This window comes from Cynara cardunculus (assembly GCF_001531365.2).
Source record: "Cynara cardunculus var. scolymus isolate 2C chromosome LG 10, CcrdV1, whole genome shotgun sequence".
Taxonomy (NCBI): Eukaryota; Viridiplantae; Streptophyta; class Magnoliopsida; order Asterales; family Asteraceae; genus Cynara; species Cynara cardunculus.
In genome coordinates, this window is record NC_037537.1 from 16,695,958 (window position 1) to 16,714,394 (window position 18,437).

Consider the following 18,437-nt stretch of genomic DNA (forward strand, 5'->3'; position numbering starts at 1 on the left):
ATGTTTTTCATATACACATATTTTCAATCTATTCATATATCTATATAACTCATTCATGTATATGTGCAGTAATTGTGAACATATATATGTAAATTGAGAAATTAACTGAATGTGATATACATAAGAAATATGGATAAGTTGTATCAAATGGTTGATGATGAAAAAGAAATTATGAGTAGATAAATAACATATTCAAGGTTAAAAGAATATTTTAATATACCAAAGTATCAACCCGATCAACTCGACTAACCCGACCAACCCGTACAGGTTGGGTTGCACTTTGGTTTAGGATGGGTTGGGTTAAGATTTTTTCAAACCGCAAGCATTGGGTTGGGTTGTTCAAATGTCTTCAACCCGATCAACCCAACCCAACCCAACCCAACCCAACCCATGAGCACCCCTAGTTACACGAATTCAGATATGGAACTTTAATAAATTGTACTTACGCACAATCTACTTGTAATATTGAGTTTTAAGTAATATGCATTAATAAACAGTAATTTATACATAAAAAGTGGTTTTTAAAAGTTTTTGTCAAATGTTTTATAATACAGTATAGATGTACGATGTCTAAGTAATAAAATATAAAAAAAAGTACTATGTTATAATAAGAACCGGTGATGTTATAAGAAAATAAGTTTTGAAAGTAATGTTGTAAGAATTGACATGTCAGCAGTATAATAAATTTGGACAGTCTGCGTGAACATTCATATATCATAAAAGTCTAGATTAAAAAGTTACCCAATACTATAATAGTTAAAAAAATAAATTATATTATTGTAATAAAAAATAATTTAAAAATATATTGTTATAATAAAAAAACTAAAAATATAATATTATAATAAAAAAATTTATAAAAATAAATTACTATTTTATACATTTTTCCCTTTCAAAAATAACTATGAAACGTAGGTACAAGATATAGTTAATATTACCTATATCATATAATATCCTTAATATTGTTATAAAAGGATATATTTTTTTGAACATTTAAGTTTATCTATTAACCAAATATGTTTAGTAAATTATTTTTAAGCTACACATGGTATTTTAAAAACAAAAGTAGTACATTAATTGAAATATAATTTAATTAAAAAATTTAAGATTATTTCCTAGAAAAAGAGATATTGATTGGACTATTTTTAGCAAAATAAGATTAAGATAATTATCATTTTAAATTGAATAAATTCTTAAAAATCTTATTATATCTTCTGATTTAATTATTTTTTAATTTTCATTAGATATCACATTTGAAATCCACGATCAATTCATATGTGATAACTGTATCAAATATACGATTATATATATTTACATTTGTAGATCTTATTGTGATGTAAATATTATCACATGTAATAGTAGTTCACTTATATTCAGACGTATATTATCATATGTGATATATACAAAAATTCACATGGTAAATTACATATGATATGTAATAGATGGTATGTTAAGCGAAGCTAATCACATATGATTCAAAATGTGGATCCATAAAAATAAAGAAAAAACGGTGAAAAAATAATGAATTGATTGTGAATATTATATGTGATATTTGATGAAAATTATGAATTTTTTTTATCAAAAGTATCTAAAAATATAAAATTTGATAAAAAAAAATTATGAATTAATACAAATTAAAAAATAAATACATCTAAAAGATATAATGAAAATTTGAAGTATTTATTCAATTCAAAATGGTAATTATCCTAATTTTAAATTATTTTTTATTTTTATTTATAATATTTTTTAATTAATGGATTATGTCACTCATATTTCTTTTGTAAATTAATTTGCTTCTCATATGATCCTCATATATATATATATATATATATATACAACAAACTTAGGTTTATAGGACACCCCCAATCTTTTAAGTGTCCCAATAGACCACGATTTATTTTATAGGACCAAAATATAAAGCGTCATATCTAAAGATGTTGTAATAAGTTTATATGACGCTTTTGAGCGTCTTAACAAGTTTTTAAAATATTTTTAATACAAAGTGTCGCATTAGCAACTTTATAGGATATTTGTTTTTATAGGACATTTTTTCAAATAGTGTCCTATAAAGTTGCTAATAGGACGCATTATATTAAAAGTGTTCTAAAAATTTTATTATGACGTCAAAAAACGTCATATAAACTTATTACAACACATTTAGATAGAACGCTTTATTTTTTTGGTCCTATAAACTAAGTCTTATAAAGAGGTCTATTAGGACGCTCAGAAATTGGGAGTGTCCTATAAACCCGATTTTGTTGTAGTGTGTGTGTGTGTATATATATATTATATGGTCCACATCCCTTTATGTCTTCTCTCAAATTGACTGTCTTCTCGTCTGAACCTGCCCGGTTTATATATGTTATCTTTTACTTATTTTAGAGAAAAATATAGTTATAAAAAATTATTATTTTATAAAAAAGCGTGTTGAAAAGTTTGTTGGAATATTAAATGCATTAAATATTTTAAATTTTTAATAATATAGTAATGGGGGTTATATAAAATATTTCAATCAAATCAGATTTTACTTACAGTTCTATATATATGTGAATTGTGGGTGAAAGATTGTGCAATTCAAAGATTTGGTTGGGGTTTATCAGCTTGATGGATAATAATATAGATGAAGATGATGGTATTGTTATCGGTCTTGATTTGAACCACGAGCCATATCCTGACTCATCCTCGCCAATGCCTCCAACTCCAGATGAACCAGAAACCTCACAAGACGGGATCGTGGATCGGATTAGGCAGCTGCAGGCAGTTACTGCCAGAGCTAATCAAAGCCAACAGTGGCGATGGTTTAAGAGCAAGCCGATTGTTGACGTGAAGAACAAAAATCAAGGCGACGATGGTGTTGTAAAGGGACCGGTGAACAACTGTAGCGACAACAATGGTGGTGGTGAAGAAAAGATGAAGAATTGTAAAAGGGATATCAGCCAATTGGCGAAAGCATTGGAGACGGATTCAGATGACAAGAAAACTGATAATGGGAATTTCTTTGATTGCAACATATGCTTAGTTATGGCTAAAGATCCGATCCTAACCTGCTGTGGTCACTTGTTTTGTTCAAGTTGCTTTGATAAGGTTCCATATGTGGATTCAATCTCCAAAGAATGTCCAACTTGCGAAGGAGAAGTAACTGATTCAAATATCACACCGGTTTATGGCAAAGGAAGGAATTCCCGATAGTTTTAAAGTTAAGGAGGAAAGTCTTATTTACAGATCCAATCTAGTAGTTCTTTTTTTGTTAAAGTTTTCAAAGCAAAACTTGTACAAGACTACATAGAAGTCCATATGCTTTCATGCATAGTTCAATATTGACATTTTCTCTAAATTCTATAACTTTTCAACGATCAAAATGACATAACATATCATACACATTTGTTCTGCGGGCATCTACATGGAACCCTGCATTCATATTGTCTATCTTGAGTTATAAATACAACAGATTTAAGATTTTTAAGAATACAATAGAACTATCTCACGAATTTAAAAACATTCAATTATCTTGTTTAAAGGCGTTGTAAAAAGTTTATATGATGCTTTTGGACATCATAACAAGTTTGTTAGGAAATTTTTATTAAAAAAACATTATCACTGTCTTTCTTTATAGGACATTTTTTGAAAAAGTGTCCAATAAACACAAGTGTCATACATCATAACAAGTTTGTTCGGAGTGTGTGCATGGTTGTCTACATGTAATAGTTTTTCATGTAACCACTCACCAATTAATGTTATGTGTGCATATCTTATGCTAAATCATCCTTTTTATTAGTTTGACTAATCAGTCTCTAAATTAGAAAATATAGAAATCTGTAGTTATTTTATGGTCGGTTGTCTGAAATAAAATTCCGGTTAAAGTTCGTTGTTATTCTATTTAGTTTGCATGTTTTGGGTATTGAAAACATTTTAAGCGTAGTTAGACCACACACTTTATAATTTGTTGAGTAAAAACGTGTTGTTGTTGTTCTCTATTCTTCTTGTTTTGGAACTTACAACGTCCTGAATTTTAGAAGTAACAAAAATATTTTCAAATATAAGTAACAAAACGTGTTGTTATTGTTCTCTGTTCTACCTCAAAGTGCTTATATGCTAGCTTTGTATAGTAGAGTACAAGAGTAACTTTGTGCTATTCATTTTGTAACGTATGTCGTTTCGTCGATGTTTGAATATTGTTGGTTTCAACCTAGAACATCTTATAGCTTTCCCAACACTGTACTTGAACTGAGTTAGAAATGTAAGATACTCAATACTAATTTTCTTCATGCATGTATCATCACTTGGAGTTGAGTTGTTCCTTCGACTCATATTGTATTTGGTATTGCTTTTTCTTGTTTAACAGACGCATCATGTAGGAGTTCATAATTTCATACGGAATGTGTAACGACATACATACGATGTTATCTTTTTGGGACACATCATGGTCGTAAAATCTACCTTCTCAAAGCCAATTAGCTTGGTAGTTCGAAGAATTAAATTTGTTATTATTCTGTATAAAGTATATATAAATTCAGTAACACTTTAATTTACTTTGATAATATATGCATTTCATGTTGTTTACTTGCACACTCTAAAAAGTGAGAAAGTTTTAAGTAGCAATTATTTGTGGGATGACGAGGTTTGTTATCTACGATATGCATGAAACTTACCCTCCCCCACCACCCCCGGAAAACTAAAAATATCTTGTTTTAATCTCGTTTGCGTTATCCATTATCAAATTTCCATAGACGATGATTTTGGTTTATTATGCATATATAATGATAGGTTCAAATCCATTAATTTTAGTGTGACGATACACAAAAAACTAAGGAAAGACCTTTAGGTACAATTATTTCACCGGAAAAAACAAACCACCAAATTGGTCAAATCTAATATCATTATTTTCTCTTATATATACATGAAAAAAATACTTCATTCAATATATCAGACTGTGTGATTAATAGATTCAAATGAACGCATTAAAACACAATCCAAATCATTTTTTGAACAGTAAATATGAAACATGTCGTTTTATATTTACTTGAATTATTCTGTTCTTAGTGTTTTTTCAGAAGTGTTCTTTTTTATTTTGGAGTTGTTGTAGAAAGTCGATGGTTATGGTTTCACGTGTGAATGAATTTGTGAATATTGTTTCTTTTAATCTAATTTGTGCATGAGGTTAGTATAATGTTGTGAATCGTTCTAAGTATGAAAGGATTCATATGTGATTATTAGATGACTACATATATGAAATCATAATTCATATATGAAAGCATAGTTCACTATATTATAAAAAAATAAAGTTTATATAAAACTTCACTGTTCCTTATTGTTTCCATATATGAAACATCATTTTGTCTGGGTGCGTTTGGTTTGCAGGAATTGGAGGGATTTGGAGGGAGTTGGATTTAAAATCCATTCCATTGTTGTGTTTGGTCTATAGGATTGATAAAATTTAAAATCCTGGGATTCATTAACAATCCCGTGACCGGTGGATTTTAGAATCCTTTGAAGGGAGACGGGTTTTGTAAAATCCATTCCCGTGGGATTCCAGGTCTCGTCTCCATCATCTCCATCGCATCCTCAAACTTGCCCTAGGTCTCGTCTCCATCGTCTCCATCGCATCCTCTCTTGCCCTAGGTCTCGTCTCCATCGCATCGAAGTCAACGGTAGGACCACCAGTAACCTCGACGGCAACGACACCTGCAAGCTGCCAATAAACCGCCTACGGGGTAAGTACCTAGGTCTCGTCTCCATTTTCTCCATTTTCATCCCTGACCATCTCCTCCAGCCTCCAACATCGCTGTCTCCTCCAGCCTCCAACATCGTTGTCTCCTCCAACATCGCTGTCTCCGGCTTTCTCCCACGGTCGCTTTCTCCCAGGTAATTTCTACTTACTTCGATTTCTGTTACGACTTCACAATACGATTAATGCTCTGATTTGTACTTCGATTTCTGCATATTGTACTTCGATTTCTGCATATTCTATTTCGATTTCTGCATATTTTGTTTCGATTTGTACTTCAAACACATATTCCATTCCCTCCAATAGTTATTTTGTATATTCCAAAATACAGGAAGCTATCTAAATTTTCGCTGCATACATTCATTATTGTAAATTGTCCTAGTACCAGTTTATTACATATCATCACAACAGAATGGATACACAGGGAACACGACCAAACTTATTTGGGAAATTTTGAAGATCCAAATCCTACAAACCAAACACAGGAATGGATTTCAAATCAAATTCAAATCCTGCAAACCAAACACAGGAATGAATTTTAAATCCAATCCAAATCCCATGGAATCCAAATCCCTCTAGGAATCCAAATCCCTCAGAAACATTCCTGCAAACCAAACGCACCATGTTTTCACATATGGAACTTCGTTTACTTTTTCACCAACTATTTTGTTCTTTTTATTTACGAAACAATACTATATTAATACATACAATAAATAACGTTCAAATAGTAAATAGTTCTTATATATATGTGTGTGTGTGTGCGCGCGCATGCGCACGCACGCGCATGTGCATGCGTGCATGTAATTTTTCATATGAAAAAAGCAACGGTTAGAAAAATCTTAGGAAACATCTGGTTCATTTTAAGATTTTATTTTTTTTTATTGTAATTGGATTATCTTAAATTAAAAAAAATATTATTCTATTTTATTTTTAAAAATAAAAATTTATTATTGTTGTTGAAAATATCAAGAGAGAGATTTTCATGGATGACCATTGATCTAAAGTGGAGATCCATTCTTACGTTTTTCATCATAACTTTCATTCTCATTAGAACCCAACCCATAATATATATCGGGGACCTTATTTTAATAATTTCTTAATCCATGAGATCCAGCTTAGATCACAAAAAATTAGTTAAAAAATCTAATTTAATTTAAAAATCTCTCGCTTTCGAACATGAGATACATGCACATAGACAATTAAATGTACACTTACTTTAAACATTTTTTTAGAAATATATACAATTATAATTTGTGAACACATTGTGAATACTTTTTAAAAAAAAAATATTATAATTTGTAAACACATTGTGAACACTTTTAAAAAAAATATTATTATAATTTGTGAACACAATATAAATATATGAGATTTGATATAGTTTGAGATAAATTTTGAACACCTACTAAAGCAACAAAACTAAATCTAAAGCTACTATTTGTAAACACCTTAGTACGAAATTTCTTAAGGTTGTTTTTATTGTGTCCACCTTGTGTACATATTTAATTGTGATTGCGTGTGCGTGTATGTTGTAGGATAGAGGAGAGAAGAGAGATAGTTATGGGATTTTAGTTTTTCCTAAAAAAATGCATTAATTATAACATTAATTATCCTAATTTAGTGATTAACTATGGATCTTACGGATCTCATAAATTGTGAAGCACTTAAATGATTAAGCCTACATACATACATGCATACATGCATACATATGGAAGTTCCGTTAGAGACTCAAAATTGATTAGGAACCCAAGAATCGTCCACAATACACCTCACTATGTTTTCTAGTCCTTTTTATGAAGGAAAGGGAGGGAAAAAGAAGGAAAATAGGAGGAAAGAAAAAATAATGTTATGTTCTACGGATATTTTATTTGGAACTTCAATAGACATGGTGAATATACAGTGCGCTCCGTGTACCGGTTGGTTATGGACCACATAATGAACAAGTCCCATCTACGGGATCATATGGACTAGAAAAGTATATTGCATCTTCGGGTTTCACAGAAGATCAAAACCTTTGTTTGGCAGGTCGTGAAGTGAGTTCCTCCTACCACATTGCAGATGAGAGGAGTTTATCTCTCTAGATGTTGCAAGTGTTGCGGTGGAGGATACTTGGCATGTGTTCCTTGCATGTTCTTTTGACATGGATTGTTGAAGGTATGTTGGGCTCCATTTGGAGACACAACGTACTATTGTGGATGCTATCTCTTTTAAAGAATAGTTCTTTAAAATAATGCGTTCGGCTAGTGATCGTTGTAACACCCCAAAATGGGACAACAAAATTTCCAAAAAAGATGGAAATACGATATATAAATATCAGAATGAGCGAGCATTCCACAAAATAGGAAACTTAAATATGCTTGTTTAGTTACAATTTATAACAAAAGGTATGAGGATAACAACCTCCTAATCTAATTCCATAAGGAAAGAAGATTACAATTGGTTGTCATCCAAACCACCAAAATGAATTCAAAGGCAGTGTCTCAAATTGCTCCCCAAAGCTCCCTAAGACGGCAAAGGACCGCCAATACATTCTCATTTTTCGAACATGAGATACACGCCGACACCAAACAAGTGTTAGACCAAAAAATCTAGTGAGCATGAACATAAGATAGGCAATCACAAAACGGTTAATAATGATAACCATATGTAAACCAAATATAATGTCCTTCCGGAATTGATGGGGAGACCCGTGTCCATCAAGATTAGTGGGAGCACAATAATATGCTTCTCATCCAATGGGATTAGGTATCCATAATTGATCATAAGGTCCAAGTATCCAATGACTCTTAACAAGTTTCGCCTAAATTTAGGTTGACCTTAGTGTCTATCTCTTTGGATAACACCTCAAGGGTCACAAAAACTTAGTGGTTACACTCAAGGTAGCACCTCAAGTTTTGTGGTTCTTAGTACTTACCACAAAGGTATCACCTCAAGACCTAACCTTCTTAGTGCCTACTTGGTAGTTTAACCATTCATAAATCCTAAGTGAAATGTTCAACAAATCAATATTTGGCTACTTCCATTTTCTCATATTAAAGAGTTACAACATGAGCTTATAACCTTGTTCCTGATCATACAACTAGCATTTGGAGGCCATACCACAATTTTAGACCATAACACCAATATGATTTTCATGAATATATCAATGTAATAAATCAAGTTTCGTATAAACCATTCCAAATAAGCATAAATCATACTAAAAATCATAATTTTGTCATTAACCTAACTTTTATCCTAGAATATGTGAATACTAAATATGAGAGTGAGTTCAAATCACCAAATAAACATGTAACATATGAATTAAAGCTTGTAATAGCATTAAAAAACATATTTAGGCATGTATATAGTTTTACATGTATTTAAAACTTACCTACTAGGTTTTTAGAGAAAACTTAGAAAAATGATAAAACCCTATAAGTGAAAATGATGAACTTGGATCTTGCTCTTAACTTGAAAACTTCACGGAAACCTAAAATACTTGAAAGGATTGGGTCATGGCCTTGATGGAAAATCCTAGAAGAATTTATGGAGAATAAGTGAGGTAAATGTCTTAGAATGTTTATTTTGACAAGTATATGTAAAAAGTCTTTTACTCTAGTCAAGAGGACTTAGTCTGAAAGCTTCCTGGAACCAAGAGCTCGGATACAGAGCTCGTCGCAAAGAGGGATAAAGATCGAATATATGCACGTAAAAAAGCCAAGTCTTTGAAATAGAGCCCAACTCTAGACACAGAGCCTCTGCACTATACATGCAGAGCTTCTAGGTCTCTAACTCTCCCTTATGCGTGAATTTCCATAGCTCGTCTTACAAGTGCTTCTGTATCAGGCCAACACGTATCCAGAAATGATTACTTCAATCGAACACGTGGAGGCAGATGATTGGTGGACACATTGACTTCTCCCAGTTGCCAAATTATGGAAGATTCCTTTTCTGGAAATGTCTATAAAAGGGTATTTCTTCTAAGGTGATATTTACCGATCTTGAAAGAAATAAGACACACTCATTTCATATTCTTAAGAGAGAAATTCGTACTTGTGAGAAATAGACTAGTTGAGAGATATTTTGTAACACACAACAGTGTGTTCTTGGTGTAATCTCACTAGTATCAAATACAGCCGACTTGATCAATTCTTCAAAGATTTATGTGTCTTTATCATTTCTATCTAACCTGCTAGTTTCATAGTTATTTCTTCCGCTCACTTGTTGACCTAAGTTGTGATTACTAGTGCATTTGAGATATGGGTTCCTACAATTGGTACCAGAGCCATCTAATCAGTCTATTGATTAGTTGGATCCAATACATAAAAGATATCCTCTTTTGCTTGGTTATTTTTGTCTTCGTTGAAATCGGTTTTAATTCCATATTTGTATTTTTTTTGTGAAAATTTGCAGATCTCATTTATTTCTATGAACATAATAGTATTTGAATCCTTTCTTCAGGTTGGGCTCTTCAAGTTCGGTTTCTACACTACAAAACTTCTAGTTTTTTTGTTGTACTATTTTCTTGAAAAATGTCAAATCAATCCTGGAACTCAATGTATAGTGTTGGATCTCTCACTAAATCACCTACTCTCATTAGGGATGAATATCCTCAGTGGAAGATAAGGATGCTAAACTTCTATGAAGGTCTTAACCTAGAACTGTATGAATCCATCAAAAATGGACCCTATGTACCCATGACCATTATCCCTAGGGTTCTTGGTATTGCTAGTACTGCTGAAATTCCTATCATCTGAGCTCCCAAGGCTAGAAGGGATTGGGATGATGAGGATAAGTTGAGCTTGACCAAAAATCCAGAAGGTCTCTACATTCACCTCAGACTTCAACTCTACAGCTAAGACCGTAGCTGCAGAGATGCGTCGATCTCTGGCTGCATTCAAGGTTAGAGCTGATGTGGAGATCACCAAAGCCACTTAAGCAGCATCTGATATTGTAGAGATGTTTGATGAGAAGGTGAAACAGATGCCACCAACTGATCTAAAAAAGAAGAGAAAAAGGAGATTGAGAAAACAAGAGTCGCCATGTGAAGAAAGCTCAAGGAGACAGAGAAGGTTTGATGATCAAGAGGATCCAGAAGAATCTAGTCCTTAAGACCATCAAAAGGATGAGAGCTCTCAACTGAAACACAACTCAAGCTGCCCCCATCTCCTCTATGCCTGTCCACGAATCACATCCAGAGCCTGCTTCTTCACAACATTAAAATGAACCAGATCCTGCCTCTACAGCCATCCTTGGTGAAGAAATGGACTCATCCTTGAAGCTCCTTACTCACGCCTACGCCTCTTCATCAACATCATCATCCTCCTCTGAACCTTTCATGGAGGAAGCTCTACTCTACCTGACAAAGACAAAAAGGAAGTAGTCATAAATGTTATAGAATTAGAGTCTAAGGATGAACCCCTTGTCGCAAAACAGGTGAATCCAACAAGACTCACTTTTGTGTCTGCCCCAACTGTTCTTGCTCTAGAGCCAAGCAGACCTTTGCACCAAGCTTTAAAACAAAGCCCACAGAATCCTAATCAACAAGAAGCCAGCAACAATAGACCTCAGAACTCTAATCCCGTGTATGACAGAGTAGAAGAAATTAGGGATCAGATGGATGCAATGATGAGGCCTCTTTCGAAGAACAAAGAGATTGAAGACCCAATTGCTGATGAGAAAATTTATCAATTCTTATACAAAGACAGGGAAGAGGTGTCGCGAATCAAGATCAACCTGCATCCTATGGCCCAAGAACACATAAGGCAGAAGTTCCTTCATCAGTATACTCTGCCCATGCATGAAGTTCACTTCTGGATGGGATCAAACAGGTATTCGACATCAAGAAGAGGACCTTCGCCCACAAACATATCATATTTCATCAATACATGGTGGAACAATCTTAGGGAAAGATAAGTGTATTCACTGACTATGATCTCATAAATCTAAACCCTTGGTATCTTCTCACTCTATACTTTCATACGGACCACAAGAGGGATAAAGGGATCAAGTTCGCGCTAGCCAACTTTGTTATACGTCAAATGATGAGGGATCTGTTGGAGTTTAGAAGTAATGTGGACTTCAAATAGCTCTGGACATGGGAGTGGATAAACTATCTGTCACTGCACCAAATGAAGATCTTGAAGGCATCAAGTTCATCCCTTTCTGGACAGTCATTGTAGATTCAGAGCTGGGTGTATTCTTCAGAACAGACCAAAGATTCAAGTACCCGAATGATACTCTGTGCTGGATCAAGAATCATGTACTTCGAAAGGGAGACCAAGACCCTTCTATAAAAGATATAGTCTATGAGCTTATACACTCAATCAATGGTATACTAGAATTTCGTGAGCTTCTTAGGAGGTTCATGAAAGTTCAACATTTCTAGGATTCTATCTTTGTAATTGTTTTTGCTTTGTATTTAAAGTTGTCAATTTTTAATATAAGTATCTTATTGAGGACCATGTTGGCCTCTTGCTTTCTAGAATATATTTTAATTCCAGCAAGTCTTTTTATTACACTTAGGGGGAGATTGTTAGAATACTTATTTTGACAAATATAAGTAAAAAGCCTCTTGCTCTAGTCAAGAGGACTTAATCTGAAAGCTTCCTAGAACCAGGAACCCGGATATAGAGCTGATACCCGGATACAAAGCTCGTCGCAGAGAGGGATGAAGACCGAAGACATGCGCGTCAAAAAGCCAATTCTTCGATACAGAGCCAACTCCAGACACAGAGTTTCTAGGTCTCCAACTCTCCCTTATGCATGAAGGCACTACCCGTCTTACAAGTGCTCCTGTCTCAGGCCGACAAGCATCCAGATACAGTTACTTCAATCAGACACGTGGAGGAAGATAATTGGTGGACGCACTGACTTCTCCCAATTCCCAAATTATGGAAGATTCTTTTTCTGAAAATGCCTACAAAAGGGTATTTCCTCTTAGGTGATATTTAACAATCTTGAAAGAAAGAAGACGCGCTCATTTTATATTCTTAAGAGAGAAATTCACACTTGTGAGAAATAGACTAGTTGAGAGATATTTTGTAAACACACAACTGTGTTCTTGGTGTAATCTCAGTAGTATCAAATACAACCGATTTAATCAATTCTTCAAAGATTTTTGTGTCGTCATCATTTCTGCTTACCTACTAGTTTCACAGTTATTGCTCCTGCTCACTTGTTGAACTAAGTTGTGATTACTAGTGCATTTGAGGATCTAGGTTCCTACAAGATTAGAGGAGTAAATGAGGAAATAAACTAAAAATCGGGCATTTATGTTGTTGGGGGCATTTCTAGAGATCCTGCCATGCTATAGTGCCACTGGCACAATCGTTGGCACTATAGCACGAGATGTACCAAAAGTTTAGACGTAGAGGGCGATCCTGACATGATATTGTGCCCCCTGGAACTATTGCTAGGTACAAGCAGGCGCAATATCAAGACTTGTACCAACGGTTTTTCTCACTTTTCACTTATTTAAGCCTCTTTCATTGCTTAACATGATACCCAAATGTAACCAGACTACCAGATACCTGATTTTAGTTATTCAAAAAAATGAAATAACGATAACTATGAAATTCAGGAATCTTACTTACTTAAAAATTTTAAGGTGTTACAATTATGACAATGAAAAGATAGGTGCGGTTTTGTGGAGTATTTTGCAAGAAAGGAATCAATGAGTGTTGTAGCAGGTCTCAAAACCCTCTCAAATGGTCGTGCTTGCAGATTCTAAGTGGTTGAAGATTGAAAGAGGACCTGTATGGGGGGATCTCAAATGCATCAGCAAATGGACAAGTGAATTGTAATCAGTGGCATCCGCCACCTGACCTATACCTGAAATGCAATTGTGATGCCGTTGTTTTCATCGACAGATATGCCATGAGTTCGATGATGGTGCTTCATGATGGTGAATGGAGATTTATTGCTTACCATATGGCTCAACAACAATGCATCTCAGAAATAAAGGAATGCGAGTCGATCGCCTTACTCGAGACAATGTTGTGGATTTGAGACATAGGGCACGAGGATGTCCTCTTCGAAATTGATTTCAAACCATAGTCAGGGCTCAAATGCACGGTGAGGAGGATTGCATGGAGTTTAAGGACATTGTTCATGCTTGTTAAACAGTCTTAGAAGCTTTGCCGTCTTTTAAGGTTAACTTTGTTCGGAGAAATATAAATAAGGTTGCCCACGAGTTAGTTAGCTAGGTGATCTCAATTCTTTGTCGAACCAGTCTCGAGGGTCGGCTCTCCTGGTTGGTTGGACGAGGACTTGTTGCCCTTTTGTGACGTTCTTGATCTTAATTTAATTGTTGGGTTTTCTTGGTAAAATATGTTGTGTTCTCGAGTTCTTACAAAGAAGGAAAGGAAATGATAAAATTAAAACAATTATAAATATTTATAAAATTACAGATTTATTCATTAATTCTAACCCAATTGAAAAATAAATGCAGAAATATTTGTAAAAATATCTTATCTTTTTTCATTTCTTTTCTTTTTACATTGTTTTTCATCACTTTCTTTTAAAATCGAAAAGACAGCGTTAATTACAACCCATCAGAAATTCTGGAATTAAATGCAACCATTAAATTGGTTCAATGGAAGGTGAGGGCTTGGGCATAATCCAACGGGTTGGGGGTTATATCAAATATCTAGGGCTCTTCTGGGCGATCAAAATCTCTCTTAATCAGGTCATTTTATAGTTACAATTCTGTATATGTGTATGTGTTCTTATACGATCTGCGGTTTAATGTGAATTGTGGGTGAAAGATTTTGCAAGATATAGGGTTTATTAGCTTGATGGATGATGATATGGTTATCGGTCTCGATTTGAACCGATCGCCTTTTGTCGACCCATCGCCATCGTCACCGCCGGCGCCTCCGTCTCCAGGGTTAGCATCTTTCTTAGATGAAATGGAAACCTCACGAGGCGGGATTGAGGATCGGATTAGGCAGCTGGAGGCAGTTACCGCTAGGGCTCATCAACGTCAACGGTGGCGACGGCTTATGAACAATCCAGAGTTAACTTACATGTCGGTAAGTGAGTCTGCCGTTGGTATGAGAAATGAGAATCAAGGCGACAATGGGGTTGTGGAGGGACCGATGAATGGCGGTGGTGAAGAAAGGGAGAGGAATTGCAAAAGGGATATCAGCCATTTGGCGAAAGCATTGGAAATGGATTTAGATGGCAAGAAAACCGATAATGGTGGGGTTGCTGATGCCAACGGTGTTAATGGGAATTTCTTTGATTGCAACATATGCTTGGATATGGCTAAAGATCCGATTTTGACTTGTTGTGGTCACTTGTTTTGCTGGGGTTGCTTTTATCAGGTTCCATATGTGGATTCAATCTCAAAAGAATGTCCAGCTTGCAAAGGAGAAGTAATTGATTCAAATATCACTCCAATTTACGGCAATGGAAAGAATTCACAGGTTTTGGAGTTAGAATCTGGGGTGAAAATCCCTCCAAGGCCGCGTGCCCGCAGAGTAGAAGGTGTTAGGCAGCAGAATTTTGGTAGGGGGGTTTCTCATATTCCGGTGGCAGATGCACTTCGAAGGATTAGAATTGGTCTTGGTTTGATTGAGGGAAACTCTCATCCTCTGGGTCTTAGCGGTTTAGTTCCAACATCTGTAGCTAATCCGGTGGTGCTGCACGGTTCAGAGGCGGAGGAAAGTCATGATGGCCGCCAATTCTCTAGGGTAATGTCAGATGCTGCTTCACTTTCTTCGATTTCATCTGCAGTAAACAGTACAGAAAGGTTTGTTGAAGATCTTGAAACTTACATTTCGGTTGCTAACACTACTGTTAATATTCAATCAGAGCCCCAACCTGCAGAGATGAATCTTTCTGTGCCCCTTTCTTCAAGAAGAAACCTTGATACTACTGTCTTGCACATGGGTACTTTAGGAACTGATGGTTCTCTTGAGATCGATCTGACTATATCTCGCCGGGCTTCTTCTAGGAGCAGGGGTGTCTCAAATTTAGAAGGCCAATCTTCTTTGGAACTTAGGAGGAGACAGTTGAGGTGATGTTTCTTAGAATGATGTATATGTAGTTCTAATGGGTATGAATTGCTTTTCTGAAATTGGGCATGGAATTGGTATTACAATAGTTTTTCCATACAAACAGTTTTTTAAATGATGAAAATGGTATCTCTTTCCTTTATAATTCTGTGTTACTTTCATTGCTCAAAAAGATGTTAATCTTATACCAGACTTGATCCATTATGCACAATCTTGATGATGTGTGTCTTAATCTTGCAACAAATCTATGCTATTGAAGGCCCTTAATTTGTTTGCAGTAGATCAGAAAGATGTAAGAAAAATTGTAGAAAAAGAAGCAACAAAGAACAAATTACACCTTACTTGTTAATTTTGATCTGATTCAGTTTTGGTCACTAAAGTTTATGATAGCATCAACATCATTGGCCAGACGGCCTAAAATTTGCTCGATTCATGCGGAAATGGCCCAGATTTTGGTGCATTAGCATACCAACTCATTGCCATTAACAACTTGAATAAGGCGAAATCTCTAGATGGTCATGTTGATTGATGTTCTTCACTTGTATTTCTATTTGATTCTGTTTTTTAGCATTAAAGATTCTAGTGGTATACAGAAAATTGTAATGCCTGATTGTTGCTTTTCTGAATTGTTGTTATATCTGCTGAACTGTACATACATTTAGGAGAGTTGCTTTATGTAGTGGTACTTGTTGCAGTAGAGAGTATGTGCTCATGTATTCATTTGTGAATAATATGCATTTCATTATCTGTATTTCTGCTTTTTTTCCTCTTGCATATATTTCGGGTATTTTTGCAAGTATATGAAGCTTGAAAATATGCTCATGTAAGCATCTTTACTATAAAAAACGACTTCTTGAACCATTGTACTCGACTATCTTGAACAAAAAGTGACAAGTGTGATCATATTCTGTTTTGGTTTCCATTTTTCGTCTAAAATTCTTGCGAAGTGTTGATTTTCTTGCATTTTAGCAAATTGGTAAGTACGATTTCAGATTTACTGAAGTTGCGATTAGAAGTCTTCCGTTCGGGGTTTTGGTTGTAAAGCAACATTTGTTGTGGCAAATATTTCTCATCAACATCTGTAATATGCAAGCTTACTGCATTAACATTGAAAAGAGTTGGGAGTTCTCACAACATTAAACACTTTTTCCGTATATTTTGTTTCAAGTGATACGATGAATTTGCTTAATTTTGTTTTTCTTGGATGTGGTTTTCCAAACGATCGGGTGTCACCTTACCGGGTGAATACGACAGAGACGGATATCTTACCCAGTAAGAGACATAGCAATGACCGAGAATATTACCTGGTAAATGAGAGATAAAACTCTTACCCGGTTAGCGTTTATCGGGTAAGAGACGCTTCCAATAATCTATTTTGATGGCCGATAATGTTATCTAATAAGGTAAGTGAGGGTGATGACTTTTGTTGGTAAGTGTTTACCCGATAAGGCGTTTGATAAACGGTGTCTTCCTCTTTCACTTGAGTAAAGTCCGGTTGGGTATTTTCTTCAATTTGTTGAACCCGGATTTGTTTTACATTTTGGCCTCATTTTCTTTGCATTTCAAGATCGGTCCTAGTCCTAGTCCTATTCATGCATTTGTTTAGCTGAAACTTTTAAAAGATCAAAGATAAGGGCAGGGTTTACATAAGACCAATTTGTTTTCGCAAGACCATCATTTTACACTTGAAACTTCACAGCAAAATGTAGTGAAGGTAAAAGAAACCTGAACCTTCACAGCAAAAACACTGTAAAAGTTACCTTCACAATGTTTTGTTGTAAAGTTTAAAGTGTAAAAAAGGGAAAAACAAGTTATTCTTGATCAAAAAATAAAAGGGGTGTGAATTATTTGTCGTACATAAATCTTGTATTCTTAAAAGGAAAAAGATAGTATCCGGAAAGAAAACCCAGAGTAAGAGCCATGGCATTCAACCATAGGTTTTGACTCTAGTTGCAAAAAAGACATCTCCATTAACTTGTTGAAATAACATCTTGGAAAATTATATCTATATAAAAACGATGAGGGAGGTTAAGATGAAAACAGTAACTAAATAAGAAAACATCAAAACGATCAATTCACATACAAAATCACATGTGATTTTTGGCAACGTAAGGGAGGGTGTAGGCAACGTGGCCTGCAAACTCAAATCGCAGCCAAAATCGCGTGAAATAACATATGATTCGATTATTTTCTTATTCTCTTATCTGGTTACTGTTCTCATATGAATTTGAATCTATACGACAATCAAATGCTAACCAAAAATATATTAGAAATCGTAAGAGCCAGTTTCACATATATTATTTTACGTAAAAAAAAACCATTTTTGGATAAACCATCTTTTTCTAATAAAAAAGATATGGTTTACACAAATACGTAAAGCCATTTTTTTGTCTTTTTATTATTAGGAAAGTCATTTACATAATATTTCAAGAATTACATTAAAAATGTTGCTATAAAATGAAATGAGATGGGGAGATTTGACTAAAACATGTACAAAATTTCAACTTTGAAAAAGATGGTCCTCCAAAAGGCATGCTTACCATATTCAAGGGCTAAGCAAATGGGTACTTTCTCAACAAAAATGGGCTCAATTTGCTAGTCCTTTTGATTCATTTGTTAATAACCATTTCATGTCAAATTTATGTGTTTTGACTTCTTTTCATTATTTTTATTTTTCTTGAATGTTGACCATTAATAATTCAATATACAATGTTCAA

General features: G+C 34.5%; 1 protein-coding gene across 1 annotated transcript; it reads left to right on the top strand.

Moving 5' to 3' along the window:
* Positions 1 to 14,357: 14,357 nt before the first annotated feature.
* LOC112519692 lies at positions 14,358 to 15,591 on the top strand. Its single transcript, XM_025127915.1, has 2 exons — positions 14,358 to 15,396; positions 15,518 to 15,591. Exons 1-2 carry the CDS (start codon positions 14,497 to 14,499, stop codon positions 15,536 to 15,538), a joined length of 921 nt encoding a protein of 306 aa, XP_024983683.1. The 5' UTR covers positions 14,358 to 14,496; the 3' UTR covers positions 15,539 to 15,591.
* The last annotated feature ends 2,846 nt before the right edge of the window (positions 15,592 to 18,437 follow it).

What these genes read in the sequence shown, in the direction of transcription:
- LOC112519692 (XM_025127915.1), top strand. Translation starts at nt 14,497, where the DNA reads ATGGATGATGATATGGTTATCGGTCTCGATTTGAACCGATCGCCTTTT. An exon ending in ATGGCCGCCAATTCTCTAGG is followed by an intron (nt 15,397 to 15,517) that starts GTAATGTCAGAT and finishes ATATTCAATCAG; the next exon opens with AGCCCCAACCTGCAGAGATG.